We start from the raw sequence: 18720 nt of genomic DNA on the forward strand, positions 1-18720 counted from the left end.
ATCCTCTTAAGTTATAAATTTTTCTTTATTTTAAAACCATTTTGTCTGTTAACCAATCTCACTGCATTGTCATGATTTCGAAAGTTTCTCGACTAAAAAATAGCGTTTAAATTCCTACGATCGGATACCGCCTAGGGATAGCATTCGACGTATCCATAAACTTTTTACGACGCCTTTTCCGATACAAAATGGCTCGGAAATCACGTATCATATTTTGTGAGCGATGCCCCGTGAGATGATAGATAAAATCTTCGTATTTTTATATGTAACGTGCTTTATATATAAATGTCTTATACAAATGAAATTCAAACTTATTGAGACGTTAAAAAGATTTCTGTTCTGCAAAAAAATATATTTTATTTTATAATTTTATTAACCTCTACAGACCCTGTATACATTGCAATGTACATCTAATCTGAAGACATTATTCGCTGAAATTATTCAATATCGACATCATCTGAGAACAGATGTAGCATACATGATGATGTATATGTTAAAATAATAGTTAAAATTTAAAAAAATTAATTAGTATGAATTTAAATGCCATTGAATTGAATTTAAAAAAATTTTATGATTCCAATAAAATCAGATACGAAGTGGTTAACTTATTTTAATGATTTAAAAATAACAAAGTTAATATTTAGAGTAGGAATGAAAATAAAACTTTTCTGTCTTGTACCTAAAATATATTTTTCTAAAGTAAAATACGCAATTCTTTCTTATACATTGAAAAATATTATATTTACATGTAATCTACATATATATACGTATAGAAGTATCGCACACTTCTATGCAGTTTCCATTTACTCCATAATATACATATATGGATATATCATGGTGGAGTAGAAATATTTTCTGCCTTTCTCTTTCTTTAAAATTAAATTTTATCTTACATCACAATAAAAATTGAAAATTTGTTATCCTATTTCAACAGAAATTAAAAAATTATTTATAGCATAAGTCTTGAAATAACAATAATACAGCAACATATCTTTCCACTTTCTTTCTTTTTTTAATAATCTACCCTTTAAACATATCAAAATATTTTTAACATGTCTCTTTTGTATTTCCGAGCTACATATATCTCTGATGGTTAAGAGTTGGCAGGAAATCGATATCTAATCTCTATTTCAAGAGTGTCATTCTTCTTAAATGGATTCCAGACAAACTTCGAATATTTGCTAAACATTAATTAACATTTAACATGCCCTTTTACTATTTTAACGTTTAATAGTTCATGGTAAAAACAAAACCATTGTAGTTATATCAGTCATTACATATAGGTGTATAAAATGTTAAAAAAATTGTTTTTATGAAACATTTCTATTTAAAAAAAAAGAGGAATTTAAGCATAAATTTTAAAATCCTTTTTAAGAAAATATAATTCTTGGCAAACTGATTTTCAATAACATCAATTTTCATCGATATGTACATCACGTAACAAATAAAATTTTGCTGAACTGCATTGACCTAGTTGATTAAAAATTTATCGAAAACAACAGGTCACTCAAATTGCCTACGAATACTTCATCCAATAAAAGCGATAAAAAATATATTGAGGGAAAAATATCAAAGTGAGTAGACACACCATTTACATTTTATTTTATAAAACATTTGTTTTTTAATTTAACCGCTGAATATTTGTTTACTTGAAATTGTTGTATATGTGAAAAATATTTATTAGATTTGAAAGATATATATTGATAAAATATACGAAATTCTATAAAAATATCAAATATTAAAAATATTAAAAATTGACAAATTTACACCTGAAAAAAGAATTCAAACATAAAATATTTTATAAAATTATACAAATTTTATAGTTTTCGTTATGTATTAAAATATTACATTGTTATGAAATAAATTATAAATTCTAATCGGCATTAAAGATAATATGAACATCGAAACATGATATTAAACATTATCAAATTTTCGAAATTTTGTAACTGAACTAGGTATAAAAAAACATCCTCAGAAAGTAATCTGTACAATAACAAAAATAACTAGGACCTCGTTTAGTATTAGTAAATTTTCATTTGAGCTAGTTTAGTAACATTTGATATACTTATCGTACAAGTTCTGTTTATAAAATATCATAATATTTTATGTTAACAATGTGTTTCACATTTGATATTTTTATTTTGCATTGCTGTGGCACAACTTGTAAGAATCATTATTCTTTTACTAAAATATTAATATATGAAACAGCTCAGTAAGTAATCAGAAATTTAGATCAGTATGTTTTATCGTAACCATAGTTATATAAATAATTAACAATAACACAAAAAATTGATGAATATAATTCATCACAAGTAATCGTGCCAATAAGAGTCGACATATGCTGTTGATGCGTATGTATTTATTCAAGTATATATAAAAGATTAATTACGCAAACGTTTCGATCTTTTGTTTAGGATTATCTTCAATGCTATTTAAATTAACACTTTCGTCGCGAATGTTAAGAATTAAGAATTAAAACTAGAGTTACAATTAAGTCGCTTTTTCTCTCTTATATTACATGGTTCCTACAGATTAACTAAATAATAAATTAATTACATATATAAGTAAGTAAAGTACAGGTTATATTTTAACAAACTTACATGTTAAGTTATGTTAGACTGTTGTCCGTTCGACATAAGGATCTCGTGTAAAGATACGATGAACATCGATGTGTTTTTCGGGCGAAATAATTGTTGTGCAGAGGAAGAAAATCTCATGTTGTAAATAATATATCTAAGTATGTAGAATATAACAGATCAGTATCATTTTTTAAATTTATCTTTTAATCCCAACAGTATGTGTTGGTTTTTATTGGCATGATTACTTGTAATGATTTTATTCGCTAGAGTCTAGATCTCATATTATAAATATAATTGTATAATAAATATTTAGGCTTTCTGGCATTGTTTATCGTTAACATCATTAATTAACAATGAGGTAAAATTAACGAATATAGTTATACAATTAATTATATTGCAACGGTCATATGAGCTCTTAACTTTAGATAAAAATATAGGTAATCTTTAGTATATAATAAATCAGTCAAAATATATTTATGCAGAATGAAGAGTTTAAACGAATAATTCACATTGCTATCGAAAATATAAAATGTACTAAATATATTTAAAAAATGTAACATACAATGTTCTAGATTTTTAGAATTTAAACAACCGATAAACTTAGTTAAAAGAAAATTTATTTTATATTTTTGATAGGAACGAGATTAATTCTACTCCGTTTTAAATTTAATTCTGCATATTATCATAACTTTATGTAAGATAGGCGCATTAGTAAATGAATTTATTTATTTGTATAAAACATATAAATTTATAATTAAAAAATTATAGTTTGCTCACACAAGAATCATAAATAAATAAAAGTAAAATAAAATATGTTCTATTTTTTGTTATATTTTATTTTTTGAAACATTATATACGCGAACAAATTTTTTAGTTATTATATAACTTAAATCAGTTATTTATTGAAATTAGTATTGATTTTATCGAAATCTCTCTTGCGTTATTTTCGTCATTTTGTACAAATATATTTTTTTAGAAATTATCTAAAAATAAATGGATAACTTTAATTTAACTCAATTGCCGATGCGTCTATCGTAATATATAATATATACTTTTAAAACATCGGAAGCGATATGAATGGCAGATGTCTACCCAGAAGAGTAAGACTTATATTGGTCAAAGCCATAACAGTTGCCTTTACAACTCTGCACCCTGTAGACAATAATACACCATGTATAACAATACACACAACATACAAACATGTATGCGGAGCAGTCAAATCCTTCGACTAAATTAGGAACGATATCTTTCGATATGATAATAATTATCGAAATATTTGATACAGCTCAGCGTTGTGCGATATAAATAAATATAATCAAATACAAATATTCTAGAATAATAATAAACTAGACTAATATATAAATATTGTATAAAATATATAATTACATTGTTGCGTTATATTTAATATTTTTTAGAACATCAGTTATTTATCGGATCAGTCTATTTACATTTATGAGATACGTGTTCTTAATTTTCGAGACTTGCATTTATATATTTATAATTACAAAATTAGACGTCACAACGCGAAAAATAAATAAAAATAGCAATTTAAAGAAAGAAATATATTAGTGACTTTAAGAGTATTTTTGTGCAATTTTTTTTCTATTAGAACATTTCTGTCAGACAACACAATTTCTGTCAGAAATATATGTTGGATATATTTCTCGTATATGGTGAAAATTCCTAAAACATCATTCAATATAATACATATAAAAGAATATATATGTATATATATATGTATATATATATATATATTAGGTGTTGGAATTAATTCGTAGCGTTTTACAAGTGATGGGAAGTACTTTCATTAATGTATTTTTTAATGCTCATGTGAAATAAATAACATTCTTTCATTAAAAACGCTACGAATTAATTCCAACACCTAATATATATATATATATATATATCTCAGAATAATTTCCGCATTTCCTTTTAATCATCAATAATTTTTTATAAGTTATTATAAGCAAGTAAAACAGGCATTTTCACGAATTTCAATAAGATGCAAATAGATAACAAGATCCTTTATTTAATTTTATATGTATATCGAACTTTACTCTCTTCTTCTCCTTCTGCAATAAAAATTTTATTTGAATTATAAAAATATTTATAGAAATATATCAAGAAACGATTTTCTAATTCTTTGTCAAAAAATAATTTAATAATTTTAAATTTATGAAGAATTGATATAAATGTGGATTCGCGGAAATTGTGAAAAGCTTTCTATCTATATAGGAATAATATATCATATATATATGTCTGTGTGTATATTTAACTTTCTCTAAATATAATATATATGTTAATGTATATATGTATATATCAGAACTTTGTTTTGTCTCTTATCGAGCAGTCAGAATAAAAATATGTCTGAAAGATAATCTACTTCACAATTTGTGGAGCACTAGACGAGCATCAGTTCTTTGTCAGAGGCGGATCACGTCAAGAGTTAATTAAGCTGAGCTGATCTGATCTGATTCTGACGGAGGCTCAGACTCATTTCTGATCTGATGTGAGTCTAATGGAGAGCTGTTACTCGTTAGTAAATACCAACAAGCACTGAACATATTCAATGCTTAACGACGTATTTGAAACAACAGTTTTTCTCTTTATCAACTTTTATAGCCATTAAAATAAATTACGGTTATCCATGCGTGTGACTTATGCAACCTTGTATTCGTAATTCATTTATAAAAATATTTTTAACTTGTTTAAACAAAATTGTTTCTTTAAAAAAAAATCAGTATGTATAAATAATGCTGACAAAAACGGAGTGATAGAGAAAATCATTTAGGAGTAATCATTCCGATTGAAGAATTATATGATTAAGATATTATGTAAGAGTTCTGTAGATTTTCAATTATTTTTGTTTGTAAATATGCATGTATGTTGGAATTTCTTCTTTGATTATTTTTCAGAATTCATCTTATCAGTGGGTGGCCATCAAGTAACACTTAAGAATACACATGGATTTAATATTGATAGTTTTTGTATTATTCAACTCTGTTCAACGTCTCGTGTTATAAAGTAATTAGCGGAATTAATTATATCCAGTTTACATATCAATATTACTTGAAACTAAATTTTTTATCATCCACAAATACAATCACTATAAATTTGAATGTTTTAGGAATATTTTATTATTATAATGTTATTGCTCATTATTTCATACCGCAATGGAAGTATGCCCGATAATATAACATTAGTAATCTCTAAATCTATCTATATTCTATCAACAGCACTTAAACGTATTAAATATATTTATTTGTAGAGATCTGAAGAGATCGCACGCGCGATCTACATGTATTACATGTATGAGTGGATCATTTCATTCAGGTATACGATTATTCTTCAGCATTCACGTATACGATTGGCACTTTTAGAAGCGTAATATATGTGCCAAACCCCTATTATCTCCCAGAATTAGTGCTTATTTATGCGATCCTTTATCGTGGCATACAATATGGACTAGTCTTAAATTCTTCACGGTAAACAGATTGTCATAACAGTCGTAGATATCCTCTTCATTAATCGTGTCTTGTCGCGAGATCTGCAGCAGCTTTGGAATAAGCGTCCTGGATCTTTCAATTCTACAAATGACAAACAATCGGATTGTTTCAAATCTACGAGTTTATTAATTTCTTTCATAGTAATAAAATAAACTTTGCTAAACGATTTTTACGTTGTTTATAAATTCATATTTATTACAAAGTAAATAAATTGGTTGCTATGTGTATAATATTGGGACAAACAGTAAATAATAAAAAGTAATCAAGTCTTGCCAATTATTGAGAGCCAGATATTATTGCGTATCAAAAAATATTTTTCTGGATTTAAATTTTTATTGCGAAGTTTCTATACATGGTTGTTAACAATTTCGTAAAGTCATCCAGTGTATTATAATGAATTACATCAATCAAGGACAAATATTACATAATGGTTATCTTACTTGTGATCCAAATTCCATGTAGAGAATAAGACAAGATCCTCCTTGGATCTGTACGGATTAATCTTGTGTCTGTCGCCGTAGGGGCAGCCATCGGTGTTCCACCGACCTTCGCATTTGAATTCGCCTTTCTTGTTGCAAATAGCAATTTGCTTTTCTCGCAGTTTCACGCGATAAGGACAGCTCTCCGAATCGTCATTCGCCGTTTTCACGTTTTTCTCAGACGCGAGGCACTTCCTTGCGTCCGTCTCGTCAATCTTATCTGAATCAGCAGTCGAATTAGTATCGGACGACTGAGGTAAACGGAGATACCATTGACGAAGATATGTTTCGTCGTTAATACGACCAAAATTGCAGGGACAATGTTCGTAACATCGACCATAATCGGTCTCGTCACTGTCGCTTTTAGTGTCAGACTCCGCTCTGCTCCTGTCAAAATAATATCCGAAATAGTGATCCTGCTTGAGCTGAAGTTTGAAGAATGCTATTGTATGCAGAAGCTGTTGCCTCGCCTTGTAATCGTTCATGAACACATCCGAGCATTTAATTTGCTCAATCGTTTTGTAAAGATAAGTGCGTATTCTATCCTGACATCTGCGATGCATGTATGCTTCCTATAAGTAAAGTAAAGGATCGATTTAATTCCAAAATTCTAAAATATATGTAGAATACGCGAAAAATATATTATTTGTAAATTAAAAGAATATTAATTATATCATGTAACATGTGCGCACATTAGACAACATATTTAAGGATATATATTGTAATACACATATTTTCAAAACAAAAAATTATGAGATAGTTAGAGATAGACTATTTTAGATTACATTCAAAAGTAATACAAAAAATTCAGTTTAAAACCTGAATCATAAATTATTTTAATGAAAAACTAGAAATGTATTCTAATGAAAATGTAATTAAGAAATGACAAGAATCTTAATTTCTTTGTATAAGTATTTAAAATATTTAGAATGATTTAAGTAAGGCTTTATCGCTAAACAAAATTTGTTCATTTGTTTATTTACAAAACAAGTAATCTCTGTATCGCTATAAAACTTTGCATAAATCATCTTGAATACTTAAAGTACTTATGTAAAAAAATTAAGATTTTGTTGTTTAAAATAATTTAATGTTTATTGACAAAGTAAATTAACTATAAAAATGTGTTCAGTAAAAATATAATGTTATTTATGCAACTTTTATGTATGTATATAGTTCATTATAATTATAGTTCAATATAAATATTAACAATTTCTAATTTCAATTTACTTTAAGGTTATTGTATGGATGATACATCCTTAACAGATGTTGCTGAATATATAGGTTGTTAATTTAAAATATTTTTAAAGAGGCTTTTATTAAACACACCTTCGTCATGCAATTGGTTTCTAAATTTTCAAACCACTCCGAATGTTCCTCCCTCGTACTGAGCGCTGTCTTAGAGTCATCCTTATTCAACACTTTGTTCAACAAAGCGACTTTTGCTTTAAGATTCTCCGTCAGGAATTGCGTCACCCTGTCACCGGCAGTGAGGAAATCAATGTTCACGCGTCTCAGTGCTTCATAGAGAATGTCCGCATCTGCAAAATCATTCGTCCTTGAAAAAAAAAATTGTGCAACATTCTCGCACGTGTCAGTTAAAAATCGCGATCTGTTTTTTGCGAAAATGCCACGCCCAACTTTACCAAGAAATTCGCAAGCTTCAAGAGGCTGACAATGGATTGGAATATTTAATTCTGGCATATGGCCAAGCGCGCGTTGCATTCGTTTTTGTATCATGATAAACTTATGAATTTTTAAACCAAATGTATTTCGGAAATGTTTTTAAATTATAGCGAATACTAAGTGACAGATGCACAATGCAAAAATCTCACGAAGAGCGAAAAGCTATAATGAAAGCATAGTGTCAGCTTTATACAGCTGCGAATCTTTCGGTGATTAAAAATATCGTAATTGCAATAACAGCAATTGGAAGAATCGAATGTGTACGTAAAATCTACATGTATATTTGAAAAAATAATATTTAGACGCAGTTGTTCCACTTTCAGATAACTATGTGATAATTTATTTAATAGATAAAAGAAAGAACATAGGAGGGGGAGGAGGGAGAAAGAGAGAGAGAGAGAGAGAGAGAGAGAATGAGAGCAAGAGAGCGAATAAATTGACATTTATTGAAAGATGGAACAACCCAACCTGAATGATTCTTCTTTTTTTACAACAAATTCGGTTAGGCACACTCATTGAGCACTAGTGCACATTAAGCTGTCACAGATTGATGTAAAGATGTGTGTTCAATATAAATACAGAAATGAATTAAACCGCGAAATCCTCAATAAACTTTATTGCGCTGTTAGATAAAATATTTAAAAATTTGAAATATTTGCATTTTACTTTTACAAATTAAATCAGTGTAAAACGGCTTTAATATGCATTAAAATGCACTAGTGAGTAGAATCAAATTTCCTATTAGAAATATAAAAAGTTAATACAAAAATTTTAACAAATGATAATATTTTCTATCGTCTAAGAAATGACAAATTGTTCAGTTGAGTAAATTATTTCAGAATTAAAAAATCTATTAGACATTTTCTGTGTGTGTGTGACAACTTCATAATTCTTCCTAGTCCTTCGATGCTGTTAGTAATCATCTTCTTTGTAAATCTAATTCTTTAGCACAAAATAATTATCTTATTGATTGACTAGAACGATTAAAGTCATCTCAAAAATTAAAAATAGAATATTCAAATTTTGAATGTAACATAATTTTTTTTCTGTTATTATTGTGTAAAACGATACTTGTTCCAGTTTCAAGCATGCTTAATATTATTAATTACCGTATTACGTTGTAATACTAACCGGATAACACTTTTTCTCCAGGCTTTTGCAAGATCAAAGTAGTCTGTGGTTCCAATGTATGAAAATATTCTTCATCGATCAATGACCCGTCTAAAAGGAAGACATTCACTTCCGTTGGGTCGTTAGTTACCTACAAGAGAAAACGCATGATCGATCAGTGTTTACATTCTACTTAATTAATTCTCTTTAGACAATGGGTATTATGTTTTATATATTTACGTTGAAAAAGTCCTTTTCCTCTTTGCTCACGAATTAATTAACGTTCCCATGAATTAACAATTTTGAATTAATGGTAAGATGAGGTAATAAGAGAAAATATTCTATGTCTCAAATGTCAAGGCCATAATATAATCCTGTTATCTTCTCGAAGGAAATATAAATAATTTTCTGAAGGCTAAATACAAGATTTTCATTAACTTTTACATTACTTTTCTTAGTATGACGACATCATTCTCATATTTCTCTAGCGATTTTAAATAATGGAGATCAGTACTATAAATTGCCACGTATTCTATGAACTTTCAACTTTTCTCTTCAACAGCGAAGTTGTCAAAAGTATAAGTTCCCATAAATATGAGAAAATTATTGAATCGCATTATGTTGAAATTATTATCAATTATAATGCGATACTACTTCACATATGATAAAAAAGCATATTATATTTGTATTAAAACTGTTATTTTTGTGTTAAAATTTTTAATATATTAGGTGTTGGAATTAATTCGTAGCGTTTTACAAGTGATGGGAAGTACTTTCATTAATGTATTTTTTAATGCTCATGTGAAATAAATAACATTCTTTCATTAAAAAACGCTACGAATTAATTCCAACACCTAATATATTTGGTGTTAATTTATAATTGTATTATTTAAGCATTTTGTGTTAAAGTTAAATTAACATAAAAATTTTAGTGGACATTTTGAAACAAATGTCAAATATTAAATTTAACAAATTTTTCCGATTGTGAAGGAACTTATTTATTACGATATAATGTTATCAATACATATTTTGATATAGCAGAAACATTGTCTCGTCATTTTAAAATTGCTGCTGTCATAATAATTTTTTATTGTAGTAAGTAATACTTTTTAGTAATAATATTTTTTAGTAATATTTTTTAGAAATAATTTTTTATTTTATTTAAATGTAATGCGCAAGGTTTAAATTTATATTTTAATTTCTTTTGATAATATTATTCGAGAACGTCAATTTTAAAAAGCGAATATTTATAATTTTGCATAACTCAGGTTGACCTAACGAATTATTTGGATCGACCTTCGAGCCAGCGCGAAAAATTTTCACGACCTTAACATTGAGATTACTTCCTGTCCTTGGCCCGGCTGGTTCGATAGAGCCAGCGGTTTCTGCCGACCGGATGCGGATTTCAAGGACACACTAAAATTGGATCGATCTATCTATCCATGAAATGTCATCGACTACATCTCTTTCACATCAAGGACATTGAAAAATGTTCTAGATACAAACAATCGATATTAATTCAGAATACATTTACGTCTCTTTATCAGTATTTTTATCACATTGTCGCAGTTGTATTAAGTACTCGCATTATCATATTAAAAAAAAATACGAGATAATATTTAACTAAATATCACAATTAAATAACATTTTATTTTTCCAATAATTCGTATTCCTTCTTATTACATTATAAAAAAAATAAAAAATTGAATTGCTTACTAATTACTACTTTAATCACAGAAGTAAAGATTCTTTTCTCGAGAATATCAATATGTATAAAAATCATATTATTCAAGTAAAATACATTGTACATTGTTAAATATTTATAATGTAAAATTATACCTAATTTGAGTTATTTTTAATCATTTTTATAAGTCGCCATTACTTTTCGATATATTATTAATCTAATTAAAATTGAGTTAAACAGTTTAATAATTCAAGAAATATATTATTCATTCCAATTTATTTTATTTGCTAAATGCATTAATGCAGACGTAGTTTATATTAACAAATTAATCACAGAAATTTACATACAAACGAAAATTAAAAATGACAAAATATTATTTAAGAATAATTGGGTTATCACTCTTTTGACATCTAATTGTATAGCCTTAATATACAAATAAGATTTTATTTCTTTGAAAATTTTTAAACTGCGCCATCATATCCGCGCATAATGAGATGATATTTCAAGAATATACCTGTCAGCTTGCATAATTTCTATAGAATATTCTTGTTACTTGATGCGAGTTTCTGTACATCTCTTTAATGAATAGCTTTCTACTTTCGCAATGCTACATTAAGCAAATACTATGACCTATGCCATGTGTCTGTGTTCCAATTTACTACTTCTATTAATCTAAAAATTGTAGCGTATAGTCATATAAAAGTGATCACAATATTAATTGCAAAATAACTTAGAAGAAAGTCGGGACGGAAATAGCTAGAATATATTAGACATGATTTAAATGATTAAGTGCGCATAATGGAGAGGAAGAAATGCATTGAAGTATGTTGAGAGTCTAGTAAAGCTATACAACAATGAATCGTTTAATGCACGTGCACTGACCGCTATTCTTGCTTTCGACTACAAGGACAAATTCCACATTCCACAAGCATTTAATAGCCATAAATTAAACAGCAATTCATAATTGACTTACGATCATTCAATTGTAACTGCATCAGCCGCTGTTTTTAATCTTTATTGTATCGTGATCATTTTGTTATTATAAACAACGCGAGTATATATATTTTAAATTTTAAAAAGTGATAGATATTCAAAAGATAATTGATAAGATTTATTTTCTCAATATATTTTAGTCAAAAATATCTACATAATAATTATATGATGTTTACCTTGAACGTTCTAAGCAATGCAAATTTGTTTTTTTATTTAATAAAAAATATTAAACGAAGAGTTTCTAGGATTACACAACAAAGGAAAGAAGCCTTGGCGGTCAAGTTAAATCTTAAGTGCTTAATAATTCTATATGAATTTATACATAATACTATTTCATCATTTAAATTGCGCGCCGAATTTAAATAAAAACTCGCATTATTTACGTAACAATAGTATTGCGTATTATGTGAATTAGTATTTCAAAATATATAAATTCGGTTTAAATCTATGCCAGTCATCGGCATCTAAATACATATTCAATAAATGTAAATACGCGGCATTTACATAACAAACTTTGTTCCATTTTTGCGCATGTAGTTTACATTGTCTAAAAACATGTTGAGTCATTCATACAATATGGTTTTTGTTATGATGCACATACGAACGCATCATTCAAAATTACAACTTATCATAAAAAAAAGATCATGTATGACTATCATTTACTTCATATTAATATATACTTACATTTAACTTTGAACACGCCTTCTGTTTCAAATCCTGAAAATTTTGGCAGGCAATACCGATTTTTCGTGTACGATTCACATCGGTCACTTTGTAGCCTTTGAGCTGAAATAAATTTGTCATATTGGAAATTATAAATTAATTACAGAATGAATTATATAGAATTTTATATGGATAATTATTTAAAAATATTTATCCCAGTCAGAAGATGTTTTTTTAATTTAATATTTTATATAAATATATAATAAAGTATGCTGTGCAATCTGCAATGAAATATGCAGTTAATAAAGCCTTCTGACATATTCATCATTTTTTAAATGCTTGCAGAAAAAAATAAAAATTTAAAGAACGTGCTTTTATTTTTTTATAATTTGTTATACATCAAAATTGCACTTCAAAATTAAAACTATAACATAATAATTTAAAATTTAAACTATTTATAAAATTCATTTTCTAGAAAACTTTGTTTTTTTAACTGTATCGTTATAATAGCAATATAAAATAATAATAAATTTAATCAAAAATAGAAGATGATAAAAGAAAATATATATATAAGTAAAAATACAACATAAAATAAATCAAATAATAGTTATTAGTATCAGTAATTGAGATGAGCAGCAAACTCTGCTAGTAAAATAAGTTGCATTAAGGGACGTCGGGTATTATTAGATTATTTCAGATCAAGTAACCGCGTAATTGCACTCTACATCACGTTCAAGGCCATCGGATTTCAGAGTATTGCGCGTGCACAATTTCTTCGAGTGACCCACATTTTATATTCAATGGCGCCCAGTCGAGGCCACTCGATACGTCACATCAAAATGCAAATGTCATAAATAATAAAACCGCTAATATTAAAATTCATCAAATGTCCTCATGTGTGCAACTATTATCTATGCACACATATATGTAATAGCTGCTTAACGACAAAATTATAGCTTGGATACAATTTGTGATATGTCATTAATAGCTGCATTCTTGTGTGAAAATACTCTTTAGTAATAATCTTTACAATGCATGTGTTAACTCACACACACATACTGAAAGAATAAATACAGAAATAGTCTTAGTAAGAGTGTATATATTACTTTAGTAAACACAATAATATAGTATTAGCGGTAAAAGTAATAAATACTTCACTCTATATATATATATATATATATATATATATATATATATATATATATATATATATATATATACTAAACACTTGGATATTATGATAATTCGATAGTTAAGAGGATTTTTTTACATACATCTCATTCAAATATATCATTCAATAAATATAATTATATGAAAAAAAAAAGAAATTGCATCTTTAAGAGATATTTCAATTACCAGTCGCTCCTCAAGAATGTAATTAAAGAGCGCATTCTATTGTACTCTGATACATCAGATGCTTATCGCAACTAGCATGCAAGATAAGCAGCACGTGTTGCGTACCTCGCTTTTGCAGGACGAGATGTCCGTCAGACGGCGAAAGCAGTCGGCGATGAGAGACATGTTTCGTCGACGGAGACTGATGACGGTTGTCAGGCGGGAGAGAGACGAGGATGAACCCCTTCACCCGTATCACACCGCACCAAACTCTCCTGACGTTCGCTTTTACACGCCGCTGCGTTGCCCCACTCACACTGACCCTGACACTGTCGCTCTTATCGGGCGTTCACGGACATTCGGATAAGATTCGTGCGTGCGTAAGAAAATAGAATATAATTATTTGCGAAGAGAACAAGCAAGGGAATGACTGCAAGGAGAAAAGAGATCATTGATTGGGAGATAAATAGGCAGACAGTGAGAGCAACGAGGAACAACTGTTGCCGCATCAGGTAGCAGACGGACTATTAGTAACTGGAACTGGTTGTGAGGTTTCGTAGTGGGGTCGCTGTGAAAACGGCCGCTACCACGCAAGTACTGTGGAACTGGTACGTTAAGGACGAAGGTCGGAGGAGAGAAGAGTGCGGTGGGACAAATGAGAGATAAAGAGAAAGAGAGAGGAGGAAATAACGGTTCCAGCATCAGTGAGACACGAGGAAGAAATGCATTCCGGTTGGCATATAGGAGATGGAGAATATACATATACCGGAAGATGCGCCTGCGAACTGGAGGTTCGTTTCTGATATGTAACAGAGGGCAGCATTTGATAGGAAAGTAGGCGACACGAAGGTATCTCATAGATACCGACGTGAATGCTCCTCTGAAAAAAAAACTTGAAGAAAAGTATTTCTACATAAATAATTGTAGTGCTATTAATTAAAGATTTAGTGCTATTAATTAAATAGAAATATTGTAATAAAAATTTAAATATGGATTTAGGTACTTCACTATACAATTTCAAATATATATATATATATATAAACCAAAAATATCGTTAATTTGAAATATTAAATTTGACTATATTTTTATTCAATTATTTTCAAATATTACAATATGAATTAATAAAAATTATATTTTTATATTAAGATTCATACGATAATTAATTTTAATTTATTTACACACATAAATAAATTCTAATTAAACATTAAATTATTAAAAAATTTCAATTTAAAAATCTAAATAATAAATAATAACATTTATTAATTAAATAATTTAAATGTTTTTTTTAATAGAAGAAAAAATGTATATATTAATTAAATCTGAATTAAATTAAAACTTAATAAAAAATAACGTGTTCATTTTTTTTTTAATCCATTAATATATGGAAAAGATATGTCACATATACATGCACGTACATACATACATAGAAGAAATTTAATATCAAAAATAATATTAAATAAAATTAAACTACTGGACTCTTGTATTCTTCAAAAAACAAATTACAATTAATGTACAATGATAAGGATTCGAGTCAACGCGGTAAAACAAATAGAGCACTATACTATAATATACTAACAAAGAATCATCTCAGTTTACACGAAATAGTGAAAATCCTTGATATCAGTAAAAGTTGATAGCACAGATGTAAATTATGAAAAAAGACAAGACTGTATAGGTTGTAGGTTCCAAGAAATTTAATGCTAATGCCAGCGGCACTGTAACTTTCAAATGCCATAACTCGGAAAGTTCTTATAAAGAAAAGGTTTGTAACCAGTGCCTTGGAAACGTCTCAATTATAAATCTCAGCTGTAAAGATATGCTATGAAAAATAGGAAGTTTCGTTTAAGATTTTTGTGTTGAACTTGAAAGCATTTTCCAAAGTCATTTCAAGATCAAATTAATATCATCTGATAACTTTGTTAAAATTCTATTACTTTTGTTTCAAATATTTTTTAAATCAATCACATTTTTTTACATATTAGCCGTTCCAAGATTTTTACCATTAAATTTAATATTATATACTAAATTTCTTAGAACCTACGATCTATACAATCTTGTTTTTTTTTTTAATTTACATCTTATGCAGTCAACTTTTACTGATATCAAAGATTTTCACTAGCTTGTACAAATCGAGATTGTCCTTTGTAAAATTTAATAATATAAATTCTTCAATTATATAATCAAACTCTCTGGTTCGAATTATTTTTAACGGAGTTAATATTTATGGAGTCAAGATCGCATGTAGTTATATTACAAAATGTCGCATGTAGTTATATAAATATTCTCTGTTGTGTTTATCAAAGCAAGACCACTTTCTTCACGTTGCTCATGCAGTTACTTGACTGGATGGCATTATATTCGTGTCTCTACATCCAGCAGAAACTTGTATAATATAAAATTATGACGTGTCAAAAATAATCGTACATATCTTATGCATGATTATTCGCTTTTACATTCTAATGTTTAGCGTTAATTTCAATTTAAAGAAATTTAATTATTGACTATACATAATATTCGACTAATATTCATTAAATTTTTCATAAAGTACATGTGTATGTATGTGTATGTTTGTGTGTGTGTGTGTGCGCGCGCGCGTGCGCGCAATTCAGATTTTTTAATATTTTAATAATTTACAATTATAATGTTACACAGGGAAAGAATGGATTTACTAGAAATAAAAATATCTGAAAATTTAGTTAAACATAGATCTAAAACTAATTTGGTGGGTCGTCAAAAATAATTATATAGAAGATTGTTAGAATGTCAAAAATTTTTGCAACGTTATGTTTGAATATTCTACATAATTTTGACAGACAATAAAACTGTTTTAAAATTTATATCCAGCTAAATATATTAGCAAAATCGTTCTTTCCGTGTATATAATCATTTCTTTATTATTTAAGTATTGTATTAATTAGAGAAGCATTAGTCTTTGTATAAAGCGCACATATCAATTTTTATTCATGCCAATTTTAATTTAATATGATGTTTTGCGAAATGTCGAAGAATCGAAAATAAAACTGCGATATAAAAAAAAGTTTTTAGCGGAAAATAAAGACAAAAGAGAAAGTTTAAGTTTTAGCAAATGCAACTAAAAATAGTTATTTTTATAATAATAATAATAATATAATTGAACACAATTTCTTAAAATATACCAAACAATATATTTAATTATGAAAATTTCTGTCTTTGTTTGGATACAATGTTTATATATTACTATTTATACGTACGCACGCGCACACACACACACACACACACACACATACACACACACGCGCGCGCGCGCATACAGAGAGAGGGAGGGGAGAAAGAGAGAGAGAGAGAATGAGGCAATGCAGCGTAGCAGGCAATACGGCGCATTATTATTGTGTCAATTTACATTAGTCAATACTTCGAATATTAATGTTACTTGATGCAATTATGTTTAACTAAGATGTATACAAAATTTCAGGACAATTCATCTTTTTTTTTTAATTTTTATCGACTAAAAGTTAGTTTGATATATTTTTCTTGTAAAATTGCATCTCAAGTACATGCATATAATTTCGTTTCTTCAAAATCAATTCATAGCATTAAGATATTTAAAAAACTGAATTTTATACTTACTCTTTTATATCTACAATAGTTTCTTTAATTGCAATAATTAATAATTTTTTTTAAAAAGTGCGCGTGGGCAACGCGGCGCAGACATCGTTCAAAATGGAAAGATAGGCTGGCGCATTGAAGTGATGATGAAGCACGGATGTTATGGTTATGTTCACTTGAATAGGCTGATATTGCAAAATAAGTATTACATTTTTGTTTTATAAAACATTGTTATTCTCTTACGAATTTATCATATTGCATCAGATGTTCACGTTGAGAAAATAAAATAAAAATATACAGTATTTTGAGAGATTATATTTTGAGATATTTTAGATAAGGTTAATTAATGATTTTTGCTTTATGTAACAAGCTATATGCGATTATTTGCTCTTAAAATGAATTTTTAAAATATCATATTCTTTATGAATAAACTTATCTGTATTGTTACAGATGCGAATTTATACTAGTACGATGACAAAAGGCAGTTGGACTTCGGATAAGTAAGGAGATCTGCCCTTGTAGCAGTTTCTAAAGAAACGCACATTAGGAAAAGTGCCAAAATGTTTGAAATTCCAGAAAGTACCTTGCGAAGAAGAATGAAAGGAAATAATGTATCTAAAGCAATGCTGGGCAGAAGATGTTGCTTTTCTGTCGAACAGGAAAAACATATGGCAGAGCGCATTTTAAAAATGTCTAATATTTTTTATGGAGTCACAGCTGAATAATGTAAAAAAAATATCTCCGTAAGATTAATTATAAATTAATTTTTCTGTGATTTTACTTATATCTTGTGATATTTAGAATGCCAGAAAAGATATCTGATACCTTTTACCAATTATATTGTTTATCTTATCTGAAATGTTTATATTAAATAATTAAAAGTAATTTACATATTAGGTGTTGGAATTAATTCGTAGCGTTTTTTAATGAAAGAATGTTATTTATTTCACATGAGCATTAAAAAATACATTAATGAAAGTACTTCCCATCACTTGTAAAACGCTACGAATTAATTCCAACACCTAATATTTAGAATATCAATATATATGTAGATATACTATGTTCAGTAAATTTATGCTGATTAAAAAATAAAACTACTATAA

General features: G+C 27.8%; 1 protein-coding gene and 1 long non-coding RNA gene across 2 annotated transcripts; one reads left to right on the forward strand and one right to left on the reverse strand.

The window, feature by feature from the left end:
* Positions 1-331: 331 nt before the first annotated feature.
* Positions 332-14792, reverse strand: Drep4 (DNA fragmentation factor-related protein 4). The gene is made up of 6 exons (XM_011058380.2): positions 14159-14792; positions 12719-12820; positions 9379-9508; positions 7891-8102; positions 6526-7136; positions 332-6166 (listed from the first exon to the last, which is right to left on the reverse strand). The coding sequence occupies exons 1-6, from the start codon at positions 14216-14218 to the stop codon at positions 6007-6009; spliced, it is 1275 nt and encodes a 424-aa protein (XP_011056682.1). The 5' UTR covers positions 14219-14792; the 3' UTR covers positions 332-6006.
* On the forward strand, positions 14686-18720 carry LOC147906415 (uncharacterized). The gene is made up of 3 exons (XR_015548412.1): positions 14686-14823; positions 17697-17819; positions 18068-18720. It is a non-coding gene; the product is annotated as an uncharacterized LOC147906415 (long non-coding RNA).

This window comes from Acromyrmex echinatior, unplaced genomic scaffold (assembly GCF_024713525.1).
Source record: "Acromyrmex echinatior isolate Ae372 unplaced genomic scaffold, ASM2471352v2 Scaffold37, whole genome shotgun sequence".
NCBI lineage: Eukaryota > Metazoa > Arthropoda > Insecta > Hymenoptera > Formicidae > Acromyrmex > Acromyrmex echinatior.